Genomic DNA, 23,185 nt, shown 5'->3' with positions numbered 1-23,185 from the left:
ATGATTTTAAGTTATTTTTGAATAACACTTCTTTAACACATAATCCTTCCGATTTATCTTATTATTAAACTTCATCAAGGACTTTATTGAAATATAAAGAGACAGTCTTATTGGCTTAAGCAGGCTTTAACTCATTGCCATTCTGGGCAATATTTCACTAATGGAATATTCCTACTTTAGGAATCCATTTGTTGTCAAAGGAAAACAAATGAAAAGTGTTGCTTGGATCAGGAAGATGATCTGTTTGACAAGGAAGAGAAGGTAGGGTTTTAAGTATTTTACCTGTCCTATTTAGATATAAAACTTATAGAAAGAGTATTGCATGGCTTTTCTCTTGGGATTACAGTAAATGCAGTATAGTCTGCCATTTTTATTCTCCACCTTATTCACCTTGCATATTATTTGTAAAATAAGATATTTTATTTTTCCTTGCAAGAAATTTTGAGATATTTCTAAAAATTAAGGATTCTTTCATATGATAAGGTGATGATGTGGCAGATAGTTGGTATAAGGTAGTTTGGATCTCCAGAGCTCAGATTTGAGCAGTCCTTCAAGTTCGGGAATATTAGTGGTCTCAGCTCTACTCATACAGTGATCATCATATTGTGCAAGAAATCAGGGCATATATGAAACTGTCTTAAATCAATAATCAGTGATGATCCGAATGTAACCACTGATCTCTTACGAATCTAACCGCTGTCTTGAGTCTGAAGAACTGATGCACTCTTAAAAAATCAGAGTTATTATTGTAATTTTTTATGAAACCTCTTATCCATATGAATATTTGACTTTGTTCTCAATTTTCTTTCAATAATATCTGATCTACTACTTCGGGTTTTGAGTACTGTAGGTTGGCATGAAACCAACTACTCTCTTATAGTAGGACTACAGGAAAATTCTACTTAGTCTTTGAGTTGGTTGCCTCTACACTTATTTGTGTTAGCAGTGAACTTTGAGAACTCTTCCTTCACCTTAGCAGCTCCAAATGATGCATGGTAATTTAGCACCAAATCCAAATGTTAATGGAATTACTAATTTGCTACTGACTTCAGTGGGACCTTCATGGTTTGTTTTTGGGTTTGCTTTTTTTTAAAAATGTAATTACTGATGAGAGAAAACTCTTGGGTTTTGCTTGGTTTCTTTCTTTTTAAGGTTTCCACCAGACTATTTTCAACAGATGAATTCCAGCCCTTAGATCCCACCCAGGAGCTTATATTTCCTCCAGAACTAATGGTAACTTTTGCTACTTAAAGACTATTCTTTAGCTCTGTCTTTTCCATAATAGTCCATTGTTCAGAACTCATTCTGAAGTCCTGCTTAGCAGTAACTAATCAGTAGAAATGTCATAACATTTTAATGTAAATCCAAAATTATATTCCTTTCTTTTTCCAGTGAGCTAATTGAATGTTCACATACAAAAAATAGTCACATTGGGAAAACGAAGTTGCAGAGTTAGGTATTAGGTGAGAAGGCACAGAAGTGACCTAAACTGGGTTTTCAGTGCAGCACCCAAAGATACAAATGCTTCTCAGCAGACTGAATGGCAAACACCTTTTAACATTGGTAAAACAATGCATTTTCCCCGTTTTGTGGCTTAATAGTTTTGTTGGTCTTTTCTGTCAAAAAGTCAGCCTCAGTCACCCAGAGCGGGGAGTGTTTAGCCTCAGTGATTAAAGTATGACAAAGATATAAGCAGAAATTGACAGCAATATTTCCCATAGAAAAACTGAAAACTGTTTGCTTTACATTGTCAATCTATAGATTCAAAGCCAAGTTCTCTGTAACCAGCTGTCTGCTTGTGGAGGAAGGTTGGTAACTGTGGGAGAAGGATTCTTGTCTGTGCATTTGTGCCACCACTATTTCCAAGTCACAAACTATTTCCAAGTGATCAGTTAACAGTGCTAGAACAGCCAGAGACATCCACATGCATACTTATCTAGAAAGGGATGCTGCTGCCTGTGTCATTGGTGACCTCCAAGCAAGCTAAGTGTGCAAACACCTCCCTAAGTATTTTTTATCACTTTTCTAATAATTTCAGGGATCTATTCCTACATTTTTTGCTTGGAGGCTATTTATTATCAATCTTGTTTATTAGCTCATTGGAATTAACTGGAGATGTTTCAGCCATGCAGCCTAGAAATTCACCACTGTGCAAAGAGCCAGCATAAAAGTCCCATTTCTGTCCAGTTTTGAAGGATTAAGTTTAACTCTGCCATTTTTTAAGAACTACTTTTGACTTTCAGTCTAGTGTCTATTAGACCTTGCACCTGTCTATATGTCTAAATATTTAAAACGGCCACATTTTCCCATCAGAGAATGGCTGAAAATCAACCAAAAAGAACTCTGTTTTTTCATGGGGAGCGAATGACGTGGATTTCTCCTGTAAGCTTAAATGAATTACTGGATCTGAAAGCTGCCTATCCCAAAGCACCTCTTTTGGTTGGGAACACCAGTGTGGGTATGTATACAATCAGAATGGCTCCCGTTGCCACAGTTCCAGTGTGCATGGGAGGAGTGGGGCCATGTTTCTCATTCTTTTTACATTTTCATCCTTAAGATAACTCTCCACTTTGTTGAAATTGTCATTATGGAAAATGTCTTTTGTCTAAGTCTGTTCCTATCTGGTAGGACCAGAGATGAAATTTAGAGGCGTGTTCCATCCAATTGTTATTGCTCCTGCAAGGATCCCAGATCTGAATATGGTGAAATGCACAGATGACGGTCAGTAGACTTTACATTGTTCAGTCATAGGAGATTCCTCTGCAGGAAGGGATGCTGCTCCATTCTGTAGCGCTGAACGTGTGAAGTGCTGTGCAACTCCTTCCTAAACATGCGTGGTTCTTTCCCAGATCAAGGTGGCTGTGGCCACTGTCCCAGTGCATGATACAATTTTGTCTTCCTGACAGTGCAGTACTGATCAGCAATAGTATCTTGGGCCCCATTAGTCATAATAGTGCAAGGGTAATTATTCTGGTAATACTGTTCTGGTGCTAAGTCATGCAATATTTGCTTTGTGATCTCTGTACCATGCTATGCTGTATAGCAGAGAGAGACCCACAGAGAACCACGGAGAGAGTTAGCAACATTGGACGCTTGTCTACATTAGAAAAAAGGCTGTGATTAAACTGGCATGGCTAATATGCATTAACTAATCTTGTTCTCAATGATAACAGCATTAATTATTGAGGATTAAAAATTGTGTACCTCAATTTATATATTTAAGATAATCATAGAGATTTTTTTAGTTAAATTAGACTAGGTTTTAGTTTTTAAATAAATTCTATTGAAACTAGAAATAACTAGAAATACATTTAAACTTACTATAATAGCCTAAATTAATTAAATATAAATTAGGTTGTGCAAGTTTACTGCCAAATTTTTAAGGAAAGTCAAATCCTGTATCTGATGAAAATTACTTGCGGTATGCCTGAAGCCACTTTTTTGAAGTGGTAAACTGTATTTGACAGTTCTGTCATACATTTAGAACATCTTTTTCATTTCATATCAGTCATCCAGTTCTAGTCAATGACTAGTTTGTTCTTAGCTGAAAAGTAGTTGGGAATTGAAAAGAAGCGGGAAGAATATTTACTGCTTTTTTAAAATCTATAAATAAAACCTAGTTATGAGGAGGTGAGACTTACTAGTTCTAAACCAAGAGATTTGCAGTTTAGTTTGCCAGCCAGAAATAATATTTCCTCTCTTTAATCATATTTAAAGCATATTTTGATTAAGTTTTTGTTTTAAATACATAAAATTTACTATTGCTTTACTAGATTAATAAAAAGCCATTTAAAATTTATATATATATTTGGATTTATATTTTTGATTGAATTCCAGTGTTCATTCAAAACATTCATAAATTACATAAAGTCTATTAATAATTTTGAATTGAAAGGCACTGTTTACTGGTTTATAATATTGAAATTTTTAAAAGTATAATCTTAAAAAATATTTTAAATGTATACCTACTCAAGTAAATGCATATAGTTATAGATTGTCTTTCTAGTGGGAAAAATAATACTATATTCAGTATTAGGACTGTTTGGGTTTTTTTGCAAGTGCTACCTACCCATATCTTAGGAGAATAACTAGAATGTACATATGCAAAGCAAGATCAAATTATGATGAAAATCATGTTTAAAAATAGGAAGAGCCTGTTGAAAGCATTTTGAAGCTGTCTCACCTTTGTGTGAACCACCTCAACATTTACTCAGTCAAAGTTGGTGCAAGGGAAGCAGTTGGAATGGGCAGCTGGAAGCAGAGATTTCCCTTTTAGTAGAAGTGGTGAGCTATTAGCTCAATTTCTTCATTTAATGAAATTTTACCCTCAGTGTCCTGATATGGAAGGTCACTGTTCCTTTAACATGCAAAAGCCCCTCTCCTTGTATCATCTGCCTGTAATCCATATAAGCAGTCCTAGCTCTACAGTCTGAACATAGTTAAAACCCGGGCAATAAAGCAATGTGCACATTACACTTTCATAATCTTTTGGTTACAGGATTAACTCTGGGAGCTGCCTGCAGCCTCTCTTTAGTGAAAGACATCTTGACAAATGCAATGGCAGAGTTGCCTGAAGAGAAGACAAAGGTTTTCTCTGCTGTCTTGCAGCAGTTAAGAACTCTGGGTGGAGAACAGATAAGAAACATTGCTGTATGTTGTGCATTACTTGCAATAACAATTGTAACAAATTGTAACAAATGTGAAATTGCTCCTGACCGCATGTAAAACGTTTTTAATTCTGTTTTTATCAGTGAATTTTCTATCAATACATCTTTTTTGAGCTTTCAATATGCATATATCTATGCATAGTCTGCATGTTATATTGTCAACATAAAAATGTGAAGGTGGATAAAGGTGACATAAATTTCTTTTTTTCAAGTCATTAGGTGGAAACATCATAAGTAGAAAACCAACCTCAGACTTGAATCCTATTCTGGCAGCCAGCAACTGTATGCTTAATCTGGCTTCAAGAGGTAAGAGGAGATAGGCTGTCTCTGTCATAGTGCCAGAGGTGTAGGATCCTATTATATGGGGAGAGGGGAAATAACAGCAGGTGAACATTTGTTACAAACCCTTTTCCCGCTCTCATACAAGACCACCCCTGCAAGAGAAACAATTTGCAAATGAAGAACATGTCAAAGATTCTCCTGTCAAGGGTAAGCATTCAGACCAACCAGATCACATGTACTTCTGTGGGCAGTGAATTACAGTGAATAAAACCTTATGATTTGAGTAGCTGTATACTACCTCCCTGGTAGTTTTTTTCTGTAATTGATGCTTTGCCCTGGTTTTAAATCACCCTCTGGCCCTGAGAAGAACTCTGACTTCTCATACTTCACAGGTACTTACTTCTGATACAGGAGCCACTACTCCAGCACCTTTTCCCATGCCCATTTCCTCAGTTTCCTTCCATCACTCCCCTCTACCTGCTCCTTTTCTTGTGTACTACTTTACCATTGGAAGGGTGATGAAATTACTGGTAAACGTGAGCTCTCTGGTGGCCTGGAATTGCATGCTCTCCTTTCTAGATGGCTCATGTCCTTTTTGCCCTTGATCCAGACAGAGTGTGTGTTTTGTACCATTTCAGACCATGTAATACTCAACACCCTGAAATACACGTTCCTTAAGGGTTGTTTCTGAGTCAGGATTTCTTGGAACCCATACACAAAAACTTATGCTGTGTGATTTCCATGACTTCTTCCTGCATAGCTTGGCATTGAGAGGAAAAATACCTTGCAGAATGTTGTTCTGATAAGTGAAAGTACAAACGTTTGCATCTTCCTACTCAACAATTCTAATGATGTGCCTACTTATTTGAGTGATGAATAGAATCACTGATTGATATCTCTTTCTGTTAACCTGGTAGGACTTTACTGCTGGGAGAGGGTTTTAGGCGTTTTCACAGGGTTTTAACATATTTACCAAATAGTAGTCAGTGAAACATAGAAAAAGTGGATTGTTCAAGAAAGGGAGGTTGCAGAAGCACTATTAATTCTTGGTATTTAGATTCTTAGACCACAGTGTAAGAGAAAAAGTCCCTTCCTAGATCCTGGCAGGCTCACAGGTGGGATTGGACAATAATCTTTATGTATGTAAACCAAGTGTATTCTGGATGGAATTGCAAAGGCAAAAATCCAGAAATGCCAGTGCTGCTATTCTTAACAGTGTTATTTTTCAGATTCACACTTCAGCAAAATAAAATTCCCTTACTAAAGTTTTGCTGTCTCATGAATTACATTTGAGGAATGCAATTTTAATGCTAAATGATATTCTAGGATGACCAGGTTACAGTGTCATCATCACACGTAACATGAAAAACATGAAGAAAATAATCCTGCTGTAAAGCAGCCAGTCTTGGAATATCATGTTTGCTGAATGTGAGGGGGGTATTTTAATATATGAACCTTTTAAAAATGGCACAGAAGATTATCTGGTTATAAAAAGTGTTGGGATAGGTCAGGACTACTGCAAGATAAATAGTGTCTAGTAATAAGAAATCATTTATTTAAAAAATGCATTGGACCCCTTAGGTAGCACGTGAAAAGCACAAAGGACACAGAACACTAGTAAAAAATACACTTCCACTTCATCTGTCAAACACGTGTTGTTAAATTCCACACTGGTGGATCACTTTAGATTTCCATCTGTACAATATTCATGCCTCTGTGTTCTTGCAGAAGGACAATGCTACCTGACAATTGTGTTACTGGTACAGTTGCAGTCCTACCAACAAAACTCCTTGAGCCACTGGAGCTTGTTTAATTAATAGAATCAATTATATGTGTTAAAATATTGCATTTCCAGAAGGTTTGCTAGCTTAATTGTGTAGTGATATTGGCAAACCCAATGTAGCCTAGATGAAGTTTAAGTATTCAAAGGGCTCTTACAGATTTAGGTTCCTTGCAGAATTTTCTCTTCCCTTTTGAAAATTCCATGTTTAATAGTATATATCATAGAATGACAAACATAGTCACTTTGAGAGTGATCTACCAAAAAAGAGAAAGAAAGGAAAAGGCAATAGCATTTATTCCCTTCTGGATTCCTAGAAGTGCTCAGAATCTCAGGAAAAAAAAAAAAAAATTATTTTTTTTTTACTTTTGCAGCAGTTCTTTCCCATTCAGTTTTCTTCATCATTCTTCATGTTTTAGAAGGGAAGGCAGTGATGACAGCAGCTGCAAAGATTTGGAACGGATTGACAAGAGTGGGGATGGGATCATCATGGCAGTATCAGAAGGGAGGATTACAGAATGGGGATTGATCTCTGGGCACTTAGGACTCTGATGTTGTGGTACTATGGAAGGTAGAGCAGTCATTTGTATTTATAGAGCATACCACTGATAATTTGCTATGTAAACTCTGCAGTTGTTATTTACTCAGGAAGGCTGGAGGTATTTCTTGCCAATTAAAATATGACTGATGTATGTTAATTGCAAAATTGTACACAAGTGTTTGGATTTGTGATTATTTTTTTTTTTTAGGAAGAAAGCGACAGATTCCTTTGAGTGATATTTTTGCAGATGGAGTTGGTAACAATACCATTACACCAGAAGAGATCTTAGTCTCTGTCCGTATTCCCCATTCTAGGAAGGTAAGTTACTAGTTTGTTTAATTTGCTTGATGCAGAGTTAAAGACTATTAAATAAAGAGCAGGAGGGGGCATAATCCTTATGTTTTAAGTAACACTATCACTGCTCACTTTCTGAATTCCTTACACTGATTCTGTCAGTACCATACTCCCAGTTTCAGCCAAAAAACACAACTCATCAGGTACCTGGTGATATATAAAGAGTGGTATCCAGACAAAAGTTTATCCTAAAATGATGAGGGCAATAGCAGTTGTCTAGACCTCCTACAGAATGGGGTCCTGCACAAGCTGACATAGTCTTCACCAAAGCAGGCTGCTCACCTGTGATGTGGTTGGCATCAAGCAGGTAAAGCATTCTTATCTCCTGAGGACTTTTCTTAAAATGAGATAAGATTGGACATATGAATGATGCTTCCATAAATGTCACTGAACTGAATAATAGTCTTTAACTGGTATTGTGTTTGCAAGAGTGGATATGGGATCTTATAAGAGAATGATGGGTCATGTTATCTGAGTACTGAAGTTTTGCAATACTTTGAAGCCTGTAAGCTTCTGGTCTTGTTATAAATGCAGCTCCACTCCACAAGATCCCTGTCTTTCAGCTATCTGCCATGAAAAAATCTAGGTCACCTGAACTGTGTAGATGATGGAGGATTGGGTACAGGCTGCTAGAAACAAAGAGGTAAAGCTACAGAAAGGTCAAGAGAAGGAAGTGTATGGTCTTGAATGCTCAGGAAGTTGAATTTGTGCTCTTCATTTTTTTTATTCTCTTATTTCACATAGTGCAGTAACAAGTTCTACTTCCAGATGCTTACATGTCTGCAGGTTACTCACTTCTGTCTGATCTTGCTCAGGGGGAATATGTGTCTGCATTTAGACAAGCACCAAGACGGGAGAATGCCCTCCCAGTAACCAATGCTGGGATGAGAGTCCTTTTTGAAGAAGGTACAGATACAATAAAGGATTTAAGCATTTTCTATGGAGGTGCTGTCTTGACCACAGTCTGTGCAAAACAAACCTGTCGGACACTTATTGGAAGGTACAATTTCTCTGTTTTCTCTGTATCACTGAATAAAGACTTTGAGAACTTGGGTGTACTTCCTTGGAAAGTACAGAAAGATTTCACTTGCCTGGCTGATGCCACGTATCTTCAAGTGAATGATCTGGTCAAGCCTTAATGATGACTTTTCAGGATTGTTACATTTTGGAGTCTGCATATGGGTGCAACTCCAGTGTAAAGTATGCAGAGATATGAGCTGTGAGATAGGTGGATGAGGTACACGTAGTCAGTTGTGCACCTGAACCCAAGCATTGGTAAATGATGCTGTATCCCGTAGCGTTCTTGAGTCTTTCAGTTTGGCTCTAATAGATACAAAATCTGAGAACTTCAGATGTGCCCAATAAACTTAGGAGCACAAGTCAAGCCTTCACTTTTTCAATATCTCTTCATCTACAAGATCCTAAAAATCTTGGAAGTTAATCCCTGACACTCCCTGCCACTTTGCAGCATCTTTCCAAGTTTTGGAGGAAAAAATTACAAATAATTCAAGCAGTATAAAACCATTTATCTAAACAGAGTCCCAGTGGACTGTTGTGCCATTTAATATGCAGCTGTTTCACTAATTGAAGTACTCATTATTTTTTGCTGCTTTATATGATTAAGTTTATTCTAATAGGTTTATATTTTAATATCTAGGGTTGTGGAACCATGGTGAATTAACTGTGTTGAGATACTTCAACAAGACAGCCTTTTCAGAAAATGTAACAACTATCCAGCACTAATCAGATCCCTTGAAAGTACCTACAGTTTGCATCATCATCGTTATTCACTTTTCTTACAGAACAGTATCTGCAGAATAGTGATAATCTGTAAAACTGTTAAAATAGCTTTAAAGCTGTAATAGGTTTTATTCAGTCATTTATTTTAAAAAGGCTGGCATAGCACTCAATTCCATTGGCTTAAGGGACCTCACTTCTGTGAGGAACACTGACCTACACTGTTTTCAAAATTGCAGGTCATTATTAGAATCAATATTTTGGTTTAATTGTGAGCAGAATTATGCCTGTGGTACATGGTACAAATATATTGCTGCAATTTGTGGGGGGTTTTTTGAGTCCTGGTCTGATTGCATCTATTATTCTTCCTGACAGACACTGGAATAAACAGATGTTGGATGAAGCTTGCAGACTAGTTCTTAAAGAAATTGCTCTTCCAGGCTCAGACAATGGTGAAAAAGTAGACTATAAGAAAACTTTGATAGTCAGTTTCTTCTACAGATTTTTCCTGGAAGTATCGCAGTCATTAAAAACAATGGTAAATTAGTCCTCCATGTCTGCTTTTTCCTATCTGTTGATGCTTGCAATTTGTACAATGTGCTAAATATTGTCTTTGGTGTTCAGATCTACAGAAGAACATAAGCGCTTAACTTCCAATGAGATTGATGGAGAGATGCCCATTTAACTTTTAGGTGCTCAGATATCTTTACCTTGGACATTAGGCTTTAAAAAAAATGAGCAATGTCAATGCAACAGTATATCAGTACTGAGCTCCCAGGCCCAAGAAAACATACATGAGGTCTTACTCCATCTGTCTGTAGTTCAAAACATAAATAGATAGAGTAGAAATAAAGGTTTTGGAAAGCAACTATAGGTGTTAAACCAACCCTCCTTCTTGTATGGATTGTTGACTGAGAGAGGAGGACTCTGAAATTTTACTTCCCAATATATTCTGGGTGTAATTTACTTATTTTTGTCTTAAATTTTTCTTACAAGGAAAAATATCCTTTTTTCTCTTACCTTGAGCTCTTTCCTCTGAATTACCATTGCTAGGTAATTTGCTATTACCAGGAGTGATTCTGTGCCAGTTTTGATCAGAACCCAGAACAAAGCTCTTCTGATTATTCATGCTTTATGTTGCTCTCTTTTAAACAAGCATATTTGTTGAATCATATATATTTTTAAATATTATTTGGTGAAATCTTGAAACTCTACATTCTTTTAAAATTGTTATTTTAGAGCCTTTCTAGCTGGTGAGAGTCTTGAAGGAATCTCCTGTATCAAGAGTTTGTATTTGGTGATTTTGGTTTTAGCTTTTTTTAATTGGCATGTTAAAAATGTGAGTCTTAGTAGTAATTCACTTCCTTTTCAGGATCCTTGCCACTATCCTGGAATACCTATGGAATATAGGAGTGTCCTACAAGATTTCAAAACCAAAATGCCCCAGAGTATCCAAATATACCAGGCAAGTGATTTTATTCTAAGATTGTTCTGTGCTTTATAAGACTTGGAAAAAAGTCACAGTTCAAGCATGACCCTTGCTGTGAATCTCAGGTACAGATTTTCCAAAGGATTGAAGGCAACAGGCTCTTAGTGGTTGATTTTAACTGTATCTCAATTAGAAAGACCTTGTCTGTAAAAATAGACTCATACAGGTATACTCACTTCTTCTAAACAGTTCTCAAAAGATAAACATGCTGGACAAACTCCATTGTCAGACTGCGTAAACTTGCTATATTGCAGCGTGAAACCCAACTGGGAAAAAAAAATAGAAGAAAACAAAAAAGATTGAAAAGCTCAGGTCTGTAGCTTTCATTATAGTTTTCTTGTCTCAAGATACACTTTTCCTCAGATCTCAGAGGGCTCTTAGGTCTTACTGTAGATTTAGGAATCAAGATGGAGTTTGTGATGGCTGATCAAATTAACAAGAGTATTCCAGGAAGAGTCAGCTGTAGAGGGTAGCAAAGAACACCTTTTGGATTTTCTGAGATCACCCTTGTGACTAGACCATGGTGGGAAATCCTGCAATGATTTTGATATTTCAATACCCTCAATACACAAGTAAAAATCTCAAGTTTTTGAAAACCTAAAGAAAATTCAACTGAAATCTAAGTAAACATCTTTTTTTCATTTTCAGATATTCTTTAGAATAACATTTCAGCTTTAAATACTTTAAATTTGTTCAAGTCATTATTTTCAGCTTCCTTCAGAATTATCATCAAAAAAAAGACCCTACAGACTTATAAAAGGGGCCAGGACCAAAGGAACCAGTTCTTTATGACTTCCAGCAATTTATTTCCCAGCTGCAAGACAGTGACTAAACAACAGAAATAGAAACAATTTGTTACTCAGATCAGTTGACACTGAGCAACAGAAATTATTTAGAAATCCAGAAAATCTGCTTTTTCACTTTAAATTTCTATCTAACTTTTGCAAGTCCCTATCTGGACTTCTTCATCTGAACATTATTAAGCATTTAAAATTAAGGGGAAAAAAGAAATGTATATCCTGAAAGGTAAATACCTGGTCATTCTGTTAGTGGAAAAGTTGAGATGGTTTGGCTGGGACAGCCATTTGAGGAACTTTGGGCAGTCAAGAGAAAAATGTCTGTTCTTGGTCTTGGGCTAATATTGGACTGTGTGCCAGAAAGTGCAGGAGGTAGAAATGTGTAGCCAGAACACTTGTGTGCTGGAAGCTATAGAAGAAAAAAGGTTTTGAATTGTGAGAAATTAAGTAGTTCTAAATGTAGAACAGGAAAAAGTATGAACGCTTATCCAGAAATTGGAAAAATGTTCTGGAAGTTAGCAACCATTAATTGGTGTGGCGGAATTAACTGGCAACACTGAATTAACTTTCAGTAAAGACTTAGCAAACTAAGGTTAATAAGGCACTAAATTCATACACAGGTACAAGGATATAAAATTGGGAAGGAAATATTTAAACAACATTTTCTCACTGACTTACATTGATCAGTTGCAATCTTTCAGTGAGGAAGACAAATCCTAGGAATCACTGCAATTAACTCAAAATACAACACCAGACAATGGTAAAATACAGAGTAGAATCTTCAGATAATAAATTGGAAAATTATCAAAGCTTCATGATGCCAATCAGTAAGGGAGGAAGCTGTCCTTCTGAGAAAGAAGTGTTATTTGTATCACTTTGATGTAAATGATTAAGGAAAAAAACCCAAGCTGACAAACCTGTGCAAGGGTCTCAGAAGGCTCCTTAAAAGAAGAAATTGAAGAAATCCCCAGGAACAGCAGTCAGGTCCTGCATCCACATCTGTTTTCAATATTGAACCAGAAAATGATAATATGAACAGTTGTTCCTTCATCTGATTTTCTGATTACTATACTAATAACATGATTATTCTTTTTTAAATGTTTGGGGGTGGGGGGGTGTGTATTTTTGACTGTACAGGACACAGAGCTGAGTCAGTCTCCTCAGGATCCTGTAGGACGGCCCATTATGCACCAGTCTGGAATTAAACATGCCACTGGTGAAGCAGTTTATGTTGATGACCTTCCTTCTGTGGATGGGGAGCTCTTCCTGGCTGTTGTCACTAGTTCCAGAGCTCATGCTAAGATTGTGTAAGTGTTCAAAATCTATCTGAAGAAAGTGATACTATGAATTGCTGTTGGAGATTTTTAGAGCAAACTAATGGGATGTGTATACAGAACAGCGTGCCTGATACCGGCACTGGCTCAGGTGCTGGAAGCAATATCATCGCTCTAGTAGAAGGCTCTGTTTGGATTTAAGTGTCTCACTCCATATTACTGTACTAATAAGGTTGAACTGTTTCTGGTCCATGAGCAAGCCTAGAGCTAGCCTAGGTACCTCCACAAAGTGCCGAGCTGTGCAATGCAAGCAGGCACCAAAACTCAGCTTTGCCAACATAGCTTTGAAATCTCAACTCTATCATGAAAGAAGAAATTGTTCAAGATGCAGGAAATAATGTTGCAACATTGCAGCAACAAGGTAGCAAAGCTCATATGAGGCCTCATAGGAGAGAAAGATGGGAGGAGGATTTTACTTTGAAAGAAAACTGTTTTCACTTAACGTTTTTATATTGCCGAGATACACCTATTCTAGCAGTTTGTTCAATATTCAGGCACATATCCTGTGCAAAATTGCACATATCCAAATTGTCTGCCCATCATTCAGGCACCAAGACGTATTCAGGTGGTCTGGTCAGGATTAATTGTGATGACAGAGAGGACTGGGTCTGCTAGCTATAGAGCCCTTGTCATATATCCTGGCTTGTTCTTGAGTTTGGCTGTGCTCTTTTTGGTACCGTCAATGAGCTGACATCACCCCCATCTCTGTGAGTCAGTAGGATTTATTCACTCTCCTTTGTCTTTTGATCTGGGTGTCTAGAGAAGATGTCTGTAGATGTGCTGGGATCTTGATGACCTGCTAAACTAGGTCCTATCAAAACATGCCATTCTTATAGACCTTCTGCCATTCTTTCTGATCGTTTTACACCCATACATTCCCACTCATTTTCCATTTATACTGCCATTTCTGTTATAATTGTCTATGTGAACTCTCCATTTGTACATGCTTATTTGTATCAGTTTGATATCTGTGTAGACTATGAGGTCTTAGAAAGTTGCAATTGTAGCATGATAACAGTGCAGTGATTTTCATTAAATCAGTGCAGTTCAGGCCGTCTAATGGGCCCATAATTTGCAACCCTATTGCATCTAGAATATTTCCTAGAAATGAAGCAGGTTAGTAGAATTTTAAATTGCCTTTAGCCTGCACTTCTTCACACGTCAGAGATAGAAGGAAAAGACATGTCTGAACCAATGAGCAGATCCCAGCAGTACAAGAAACATACCTCTGTATTGTGTTCCCTTCCTCTGTGCAATGCTTTGTAAAACTAATGAATCACACTTCTCTCTTCCTATATCCAAATCAGATCTATAGATACCTCAGAGGCTCTAAAAGGACCAGGTGTGTTTGATATCATAACAGCTCATGATGTACCAGCTACAAACGAGTTTTACTATTCCGATGATCCAGAGATTATATTTGCAAGAAACAAGGTATAACTACAATATATTTTTAATGGATTTTCTTCATTTTTACTGCCTAGAGAAAAATACATGAGTCAGACAAATACAGAGTAAACCTCACGAAACCATCTGAGTTGGTGGGAGAGTATATTTCATTGAAAGTTAGTCTCCCAAATAGCTTATCCCTTTCTGAATACTGTATTTTCCCTGATTCCCCAGTTATACTGGTATTTCTAATGATTTGTTAGATTCAGGGATGAGCTTAAAAATACAGAAGTCCTAAGTCAAAACAAAATTCTAAAAAGGAAACATGAATCGTGGTTACAGGAAAGAATATCAGCAGCACATATGGGAATCATTTGAATCCACTGTTCTATTAAGTAATGTGTATTTTACAGGTAATTTGTGTGGGTCAGATTGTCTGTGCTGTGGTTGCGGATTCAGATGATCATGCCAAACAAGCAGCTGCAAAAGTGAAGATAGAGTATGAAGTGCTGGAACCAGTGATCTTAACAATTGAGGTACTAATAATTTCTTTTCTCTTGCTTTTTTATTGTTTTATCTATTTAATTAATGGAAGCAGCGGTTCACACTCCTCACTTGCTTTTAAAACATGATTTTCTAAGGAAACAAGGTGAATATGAACATCCAATTAACCAGTCTGTCAGTCTCCCTATAAATAAATTTTCAACCTTTTGGCTAATTTTGACTACTTGTGATAGATAGGCAACAGTCTCAAAAGTATTAAGGTCCCACAGGTTTCATAATAATAAACATAAGAGTATAAAAGAACTCTTTTAATGTTCCCAGTGAGGAAAAGACAATGAGCACACTGTTGTTTGTAATTCTTTTGGTAGCTACCAGCTGGTCAATCAGCATGTGTATATTGGCTGAACTGTCAGCTCCTGATTATCTGCAGCGTTTTTATCTGTTGTCCAGCTAGCAAGCCAAAAAAATTAGGCTGGAGATGTAGGAAGTGTTGGGTGAATTTGAGGGGAAAGATGTTAGGGATATAGAACATTTTAGAAATGTGATGTGGAAGTCATAGGGGAAATGTACTTATGCTGGGTTAAAGGATGAGTGGAAGTAAGGAACAAAGGACACATTTGCAGAAAACCAACATTAGTTCTGATAGTCCCTTTACAGCTTGTTTCCATAATGCATGCGGTGTGTAACAGAACAGTTTTACAGGTATAGAAATAGAAGTCTCTTTTTAAAGACTGGCAAATTTTACTAATATTTCATTACAGTTGAAACTCCAATGAAGTCTTGTTAGAAATAAAGCAAATCATAATATATAGATTCCACTTTGTACTTGTGATTTCTTTCTCTCTTACTGGCATCACTCTTTGGATGATGTGTTTGCATTCTTATTCTGTGTTTTCTTGGTCACTTGCTGGATGTATGAAAGGGAAGAGCAGGTTGAATAAACTGAATGCATTTCCTTCAGAAACTGCCGTCATCAGTAACACAAGACACATGAGGAAAGAATTGCTGGAACTGAATACACAAGTTGAACAATGCCAGTAAAGTGATGAAATGCAGTTTTCATTGACACTGGTATTTGGTGGTTCAAATCTCTGAAGAGAATGGTGTTTCTCCTGAGAATAAAATGCCACAACAAGCTGAGAACCTTTAAAATACTTTAAAAAAACTATTTCTCTTTTTCTCCACTGCAGGAAGCTATACAGCACAACTCATTCTTTGAGCCAAAAAGAAAATTAGAGCAAGGAAATGTTGATCGGGCATTTGAAACTGTTGATAATATAATTGAAGGTAAACCGCAGAATACATTTGGTGAGAAGTTTTTGTCAGTATTTGGGTTTGTCTGTCTGTTCTTCAAGTCCCAGTTCTACCTTTTTTCCATATAGCCATTAACCCCGAGAAAGCTCTTGATCACCTGGAAGTAAGTGTGATTAAACCTAGTGGTCTTGTGGTCCTGCTACTACATTCAAGCTTTCTATATCCTTTGTCCTTGAAACAGAATCACAGAATAATTAGGTTGGAAGGGTTCATCTAGTCCAATCTCCTGTTTAAAGCAGGTCCAGTTAGAGCAGGTTACTAAGGGCCACATCCAGTCAGGGTTTGAGTATCTCCAGAGATGGAGATTCCACAACCTCTATAGGCACCTCTTCCAATCTTTGACCACTTTCATGGTGAATTTTTTTTTCTTATATTGAGTTGGAATTTCTTGTGTTACCCTTCCACTATGAATCTCTGAGAACAATTTGGCTCACTGTTCTCTACACCCTCCCATCAGGTACTTGTAGACAGCAGTAAGATCTCCCCTTAATCCTTTTGTTCTTATGAATTAATAAATCCAGTTCTTTTGCCCTCTTCTCATACATTCTGTGATCCAGCCCGTTGACCATCTCGGTGTCTGCCTTCTTGACCTGGTCCAGTATGTCTGTGCTTTGTTTAATTTATCTATGTTTTATTTAATGTTGTCACCACTGGTAGGCAATATTGTTCTGCTCTCAATCAAGTTCTGTTGATGCCACTGGAACAAGACCAATTTAAGTTTGCAAGGAGTTTAATCTGTGTTTTTATTTTAGAAGTTGCTCCTTCATACAAGAAGTATCAGAAGATTTGACATTACCATAATTTACATGATGATGGGCTGTTATTTCCTGGTTCATTTCTTCTGTTCTTTTCCCTCAATAACACTTGTGGTTTTTTGTTTGGATCAGGGGAGATTCGCATTGGGGGACAGGAACACTTTTACATAGAGACTCAGAGTGTGCTTGTTGTTCCAAAAGGAGAGGATAACGAAATGGATGTGTATGTGTCAACACAGCATCCAGCAATTATTCAGGTAATACAGAGTGTTCTCATAGAAAGTGGTTGAACCTGTGACAATAGAGATTTTTAAGTTTGGTTTACAAATCCATCTTAACAGTTTAAAAGCAGTAGGAACATGAAATTGCACATCTGGATTATCCAACAACAGTCACTTCATAGTACTGCTATATCTTGATAAACACTGAACACTACACTGTGAGGATAAGGATAAAGTAAAAATCTATTTCCCTTTGAACAAAGTACCTCATGCCCCACTACTGTAGGCATGAAAAACACCCTGTGGAGTGCTGAGGCTCTTCCGTCCTCATTAGCTTTCCATTGAGGTGAGGAGCAATCAGCACCCTGTAGAGTCAGAGTCTCCTGAGGGTTTGATCAACTCTAATAGCTGTAAGTGAGACTGCTGCTCCATGCCAAAATCATAATCATAGAATGGTTTGTGTTTGAAGGAACTTTTAAAGATCATCTACTCCACCCTGTCACGGACAGGGTTATCTTTCGCTAGATCAAATTTCTCAAAGCCCCGTCCAACCTGACCTTGAACGCTTCCAATGATGGGACGTCCACAACTTCTCTGGGCAACCTGTTCCAGTGTCTCACCACCCTCATTGTAAAAAATGTCTTCCTTATGTCCAGTCTAAACCTACCCTCTTTCAGTTTAAAACTGTTGTCCCTTGTGTCAGTACAGGCCTTGGTAAAAAGTCTTTCTCTGTTTCTTATAAACCCACTTTATATATTGAAAGGCCACAATAAGGTCTCCCTGAAGCCTTCTCTTCTCTGGACTGAACAACTCTCTCAGTCTTTCTTCATAGGAGAGCTGTTCCATCCCTCCAATCATTTTGATGATGGTAAATGGTAAAACAAAGCTGACATAGCTTACAGTCTGCATAGCATTAGCTGTGGTGAATGAAACTTAGAGTATTTCAGACTCAACACTGGCATTTTGTGTTCAAAGCCCAGTTCAGCTCCTTTTATCATTTCCATTATTATTATATTGCCAATAGCCAAGAAATGTGAAGAACTGAGTGTCTGAGAAAATTATTAGAAGCAAGAACATTCCTGACACTAGCAAGACCTTAGATTATTAAAAAACAATGTTATTTGAATTAAAAATTAAATTTATTATCTTAGTAATAAAAACAATAAAACCTGTATTCTGGTCCCTTTTTCTTATACCTGAAGCTTCTTACTGTTTAAATAATGAAATCCAAGGGTCTGTCCATGGCCCTTTCACAGTCTCCGTCGTAGAGATTTTAAATGTGAACACTGCTGAGTGTTTGTTGTTATCTTTTTCTTGCTTTTTAACCTAGGGTAAAGGAAAAATTATTTTCATCTGATTCAAAAAAACCTAGAAACATCTATGGAACCCTTTTCTAGAAAAGGTTTTTATTTCAGAACCTAACTTTAAGGCTTAGTTTGAGTTGTCATAAAAGATTAAAACTGGTTTTACAGGAAATGGTAGCTGCAAGTTTAGGTGTTCCAGCCAACAGGATCATGTGCCATGTTAAACGAGTTGGTGGAGCTTTTGGTGGGAAACTCCTGAAAGCTGGCTTACTGGCATCAGTTGCTGCAGTGGCAGCAAACAAGTAAGTGTGGTATGTGTATATTGGGATATGAAGATAAAATAGGATGAACTGTTTTTGCATTTTGACTAAAATACTTTTTTCACAAAGTTGCTAGCCAAAAAGTCATAAAATCTTGACTGTTCACATTTTGTAAGACTATTCAGTGCATTTCTTTGTTTTGTTTTGTTAGACTACTTATGTTAAACAGCTCTAGCTGTTTAGCTGTAGCCTCAACTAAATTAATGGGATTTGAAGAAATCGGTATTAGTATAAGCTAGAAATGTTCTTAAAATGGTTGAGCATTTCAAAAGGACTAGACCCTAACTACTGAGGCTTTGTATGTACATTCAAAATATGAAGTTAACCATCCAGATGTGAACTTCACTAGCACAGCAGGATGCAGAAGGAAGAGTTCATGAGTGGAACAGCTTTTAAGAACAAGTAGTTCTAGTTCAGTTGCCACCATATTTCAGTCAAAATTAGCTTAAATCTGTTAGGTATTGTGTTTTTGCTAATACTACTTGAATTAGTTTAGGAACACATAAAACTCCATCCCCCACCATCCAAATTTGGCAGGACAATACTGGCAATTAGCTGTCAGTGGATAATAACCTCTTTCATAAGCATAACTGATTTGCAGCAGAATGCACATCAGGCTACATCCTGTCTTAGCCAAAATGATCTTGTAGTCTGAGTGGTTAGCTCAATGCATTTCTCTTGTTACTACCATCATTGTTGTACAAACTGATCTTGATTATTTTTGGCCATGTTATCTGTGTTTTGGATTAACCAGGCCATGCTAAAAATAATCTTTTTTTTATAGTTTAAACAATCTTTTTTTACTGTTAGGACCTTATTTTATATCTTATGTCAATTTTTTCAAAAGTAACTATTCTAAATGGTATATACATTTGTAGACTAGTTTTCATATTTTTATTATTATCCATATTTTGGTTTTATTCCAAGGCACCCTATTTCAGTATGATTCTGAATAGCTAAGAGGTGACTATTTCTTGCTTAAAGTTGAATACTAACTGCTGTTAGCTCACTTAACACAGTTCAGTCTTAATACTGAAATAACAATTTCTTCAGAAGTTTGCACTGAGTTATCTCATTGGCTTTCAAGAGATGAAATTAAAATTCTAACATGATTCTAAATGCAAAAAAAATATGAACTCTGGGCATAGCTTTAAGCATATATTTAAGCCTATTAAAGTTAAGTTTAATCTAAATGCACGTTTATATGCATGGCTAGATCTGGCTATATGATGAATAGCCATCTTGTTAATTAAATTTCTTACTTTGACTGAAATCTGACTTTTCTTTTTTGATTTAGAACCAGCAGAGCAGTCCGTCTTATTCTGAGCCGAGGGGATGATATGTTAATCACTGGTGGCCGACATCCTTTTATTGGTAAATATAAAGTGAGTGCCATAAGAATTCAGTGAAAAAATACCTGCCCATATTCTGTGAATAAGTATTTCAGTGTTACTGGTTAATATTTGTTCTATTAATGCAAATGAGTATGATCAATACAATTCTAAAACAAAACGACTAGCCAGGAAACCAAGAGATAAAGTTGCTGAACAGCTCTTTCTCTGTTTCTGCCTCTTCTCTGTGCAGGATTTTGTTTTGGGTTTTTTTCTAGTCCCTTCATGTCCTTTTCCTTTTATAGCTCTTTCTGTCTTTCTTTCTGGGAGCAGGAAGCTACACTAGCTCAGACTTCTTTTGCAGAGGTTTATTTTAAACTGCCCATATGGTTAGGTTCATACAAAGGAGCAACTAGTTTTTCACAGAAACGGTGTCATACAGGAAAACTCACCCTATGGAGAAAATTAATCTCTTCCCTGCTCATGCACTGTCATCAGTCATAACTATTCATTAGGACAATTTCTACCTTCTTTTCCATCTCTGCTTGTCATGGAAATTATGCATGCCAGACACCATAACAGGGTTTGACTCCTGGTTTCTGCTGAATTGATAAGCCAAAAGACAGATTCCTCTACAAAAGTACTTCTTATTAATAGCACTACAGCTCAAGCTGGATGCCTCAGAAGAGGGACCCTGAACAAAGAAATCCCTGGGCAATTATACCCTTGCAATCTAAGTTCCCCACCCCTCACACAACAGTTTGAACCAATAGTAATGTTAGGGTCTGTGGTCTTCCCGTTCTTCATTGGGTCTTTTCATTGTCTCCAAGTGGGCTGTTTCTTTTCTTATCTCTAAGGTTGCAGCTTCTGCTGGTGATTGTAGCTTCCTTGTCTTCTGGCTTGAATCAACTCTCAGGCCTTCTTTTACTTAACTAGGTAAAAGTTCAACATACCTAGGTGAAAGTTCACAGCTTGCGGCCTAAGGCTTCAGCAAATTTAGCTACTAGTGCTAAGCAAGTTATGCTAAACAAGTTCTATATAAGTGGTATACCATATTGCACAACATACTACACAGGTAAAGTAAGAGAGGTTTTATAAGATTCTTCCCTAAAGTTGAAAATGAGCTGTAGCTCATGTTGAGAATTCAGGAGCTCGTTAGTGGTGATAGGTGAAAAGAGAGATGTGAGATAAAGGTAACTTCTCATCATTAAGAAAAACAGATGTCATACTCCATCTGCCTGACACTGTTCTTAGAGTCAGAGTGACATTTGACTTTGTTTACAGTGAACATTCCTAGATGACACATGTATCAGCCATCTCAGGCAATACACAGGAAGCCATGTTGCTTATTATATGCTGTACCTATACAGGTCACAGGTGCCAGGTGGGAAAGGCAGTAGCTTAGAACATTCTTTCTCTCTTGCCCTTCTGTAGTTTCAGTGAATGCTGCCCAGAAATTAATAGTGCAGTATGGCCCTAACCGTGTAGGTTATGTTCATTTTCAAAATAGACAAGCACTGAAGAAATGAATGAATGCCAAAATCTAAATAGGTTATCGTTGATCCTTCTAGGTTGGCTTCATGAATGATGGTAGGATCAGAGCTGTGGATGCCAAATACTACATTAATGGAGGATGTACCCCTGATGAATCTGTCCTGGTAAGGCTTTTATAAGTTGACAAATCTTATAAAGGAGGAATCATTAGCTGGAAAATGATGAAGGACAAGTTCCCTTGCATGTGTATTGTTAATCATATAGCCTTTTGATGTAGGGACTGTGGGTTGCTGGAAAATCTGCACCTAGTAGTTTAACCTTTCCTCGTTCAGTTCAGTGAAGCACTATACTACTTTTTGAAATTTTCCTATGCATTCACTTCATTAATGGTTTCCTAGGCTTATTTTCCCATTATAAACATGTCAACTAACAATGTATTCCTTTCAAAATACCAGGTACCTGCATTTGTACCTGCCTAAAGCTTTATGTCTACAAGGCTGTGAAGACCTTTCTTAGCCTTCAGAAAATTCATAGTGATAGTTGTCCTGTTACTATCTCTGTGCATTTCTGTACTGGGTCTGCATTTATTGTGCTGTATACTTCAGTTCCTCACTTATAGGTCAGCAAAGTATAACAAGTTGCTTGCTTTAATATCAGTCACTCATTATTTATTTTCGCATAGGCTATTCTAGCTGCGACTGAAATGTTTGTTGAGGTTACTGCCCCTCATCTGCTTGTCACTGTCCCCCCTATGGGTATTTTCTGCACTCAGAAATCTGTTAGTGTAACTGCCCATGCTATTGCTGCCTAACATGGTTCAAAAATAACCAGGGTTAGAAAAAAAGCCATGATTAAAAGCATGTACATTAATGCAGATTGCATGTCAGAACCATCCTGAGAATGTCCTACAGTGATACAGTGAACCTGGTAGACCTACAGTTGGAGGCAGTGATAACCAGCTGAGTAACCTTTCCACTCAGCTCAGCTGCAGCTGGAATAGCATGTGATAACAGCCTAACTCTCTAACATTACACCTGTGTGAGCCAGCACAGGATGCAGGAACAACCACAAAACCACAGATGAAATGCAAGGAGTAAATCTATTTTTGTTACCTCACCAACTGGGGGATCCCCGAAGCAGCACCCAGGCAGAGGCACAAAAGCAGGGACGCAGGCACCATGGATCTCAGCCCATGCTGAACCTCCTGTTTTTGCCTGTTTATCAGGGATTCACACAGGCATAGTTTACCATTGTGCTTTGATCTTTCCCACAGCAGGGCAGAAATCTCAGGCATGTTTGATAGGGTGCCTCAAACTCTATCACAGGACTGTGTTATCTAAACACAGATGTTCTACTTGTCAAATACAGAAGACTAAACAACGATTAGTATGTGTGTTTTTGACACTCCAGCTGCAAGTCACTTGAGCGTGTTTACAATCCTCCTTGCCAGTCTTCTGTTATTTTCCCACAACTCCCTAATTAATTAGATCAATAACCAGTGGTCTAGCAGTGTGATTCCATTTGATTCTTAGTATAGTATTAATAATTCAACACTTTGAAAATGAGAAATAA

At 37.3% G+C, this 23,185-nt stretch overlaps 1 protein-coding gene across 5 annotated transcripts in view; it reads left to right on the top strand.

Annotated features, from left to right (window-relative positions):
* LOC141925382 (aldehyde oxidase-like) overlaps positions 1-23,185 on the top strand; it is a 46,131-nt gene that overhangs the window by 8,145 nt on the left and 14,801 nt on the right. For 3 of the 5 annotated variants that reach the window (XM_074829515.1, XM_074829517.1, XM_074829513.1), the window contains exons 7-24: positions 181-261; positions 1,153-1,233; positions 2,314-2,458; positions 2,629-2,721; positions 4,499-4,650; positions 4,880-4,973; positions 7,479-7,588; positions 8,440-8,624; positions 9,737-9,899; positions 10,734-10,826; positions 12,785-12,954; positions 14,289-14,415; positions 14,784-14,906; positions 16,065-16,161; positions 17,076-17,200; positions 18,637-18,770; positions 20,086-20,173; positions 21,691-21,777. In XM_074829515.1, coding sequence (XP_074685616.1) covers positions 181-261; positions 1,153-1,233; positions 2,314-2,458; positions 2,629-2,721; positions 4,499-4,650; positions 4,880-4,973; positions 7,479-7,588; positions 8,440-8,624; positions 9,737-9,899; positions 10,734-10,826; positions 12,785-12,954; positions 14,289-14,415; positions 14,784-14,906; positions 16,065-16,161; positions 17,076-17,200; positions 18,637-18,770; positions 20,086-20,173; positions 21,691-21,777 — 2,148 coding nt within the window. The remainder of the gene's footprint in view (positions 1-180; positions 262-1,152; positions 1,234-2,313; positions 2,459-2,628; positions 2,722-4,498; positions 4,651-4,879; positions 4,974-7,478; positions 7,589-8,439; positions 8,625-9,736; positions 9,900-10,733; positions 10,827-12,784; positions 12,955-14,288; positions 14,416-14,783; positions 14,907-16,064; positions 16,162-17,075; positions 17,201-18,636; positions 18,771-20,085; positions 20,174-21,690; positions 21,778-23,185) is intronic. The other 2 variants (XM_074829514.1, XM_074829516.1) reach the window with 2 other exon arrangements.

Source organism: Strix aluco, chromosome 6 (genome assembly GCF_031877795.1).
Source record: "Strix aluco isolate bStrAlu1 chromosome 6, bStrAlu1.hap1, whole genome shotgun sequence".
Classification (NCBI taxonomy): Eukaryota; Metazoa; Chordata; class Aves; order Strigiformes; family Strigidae; genus Strix; species Strix aluco.
The sequence above is the reverse complement of the archived record's forward strand: the minus strand, read 5'-3'. Positions and strand labels throughout refer to the sequence as shown.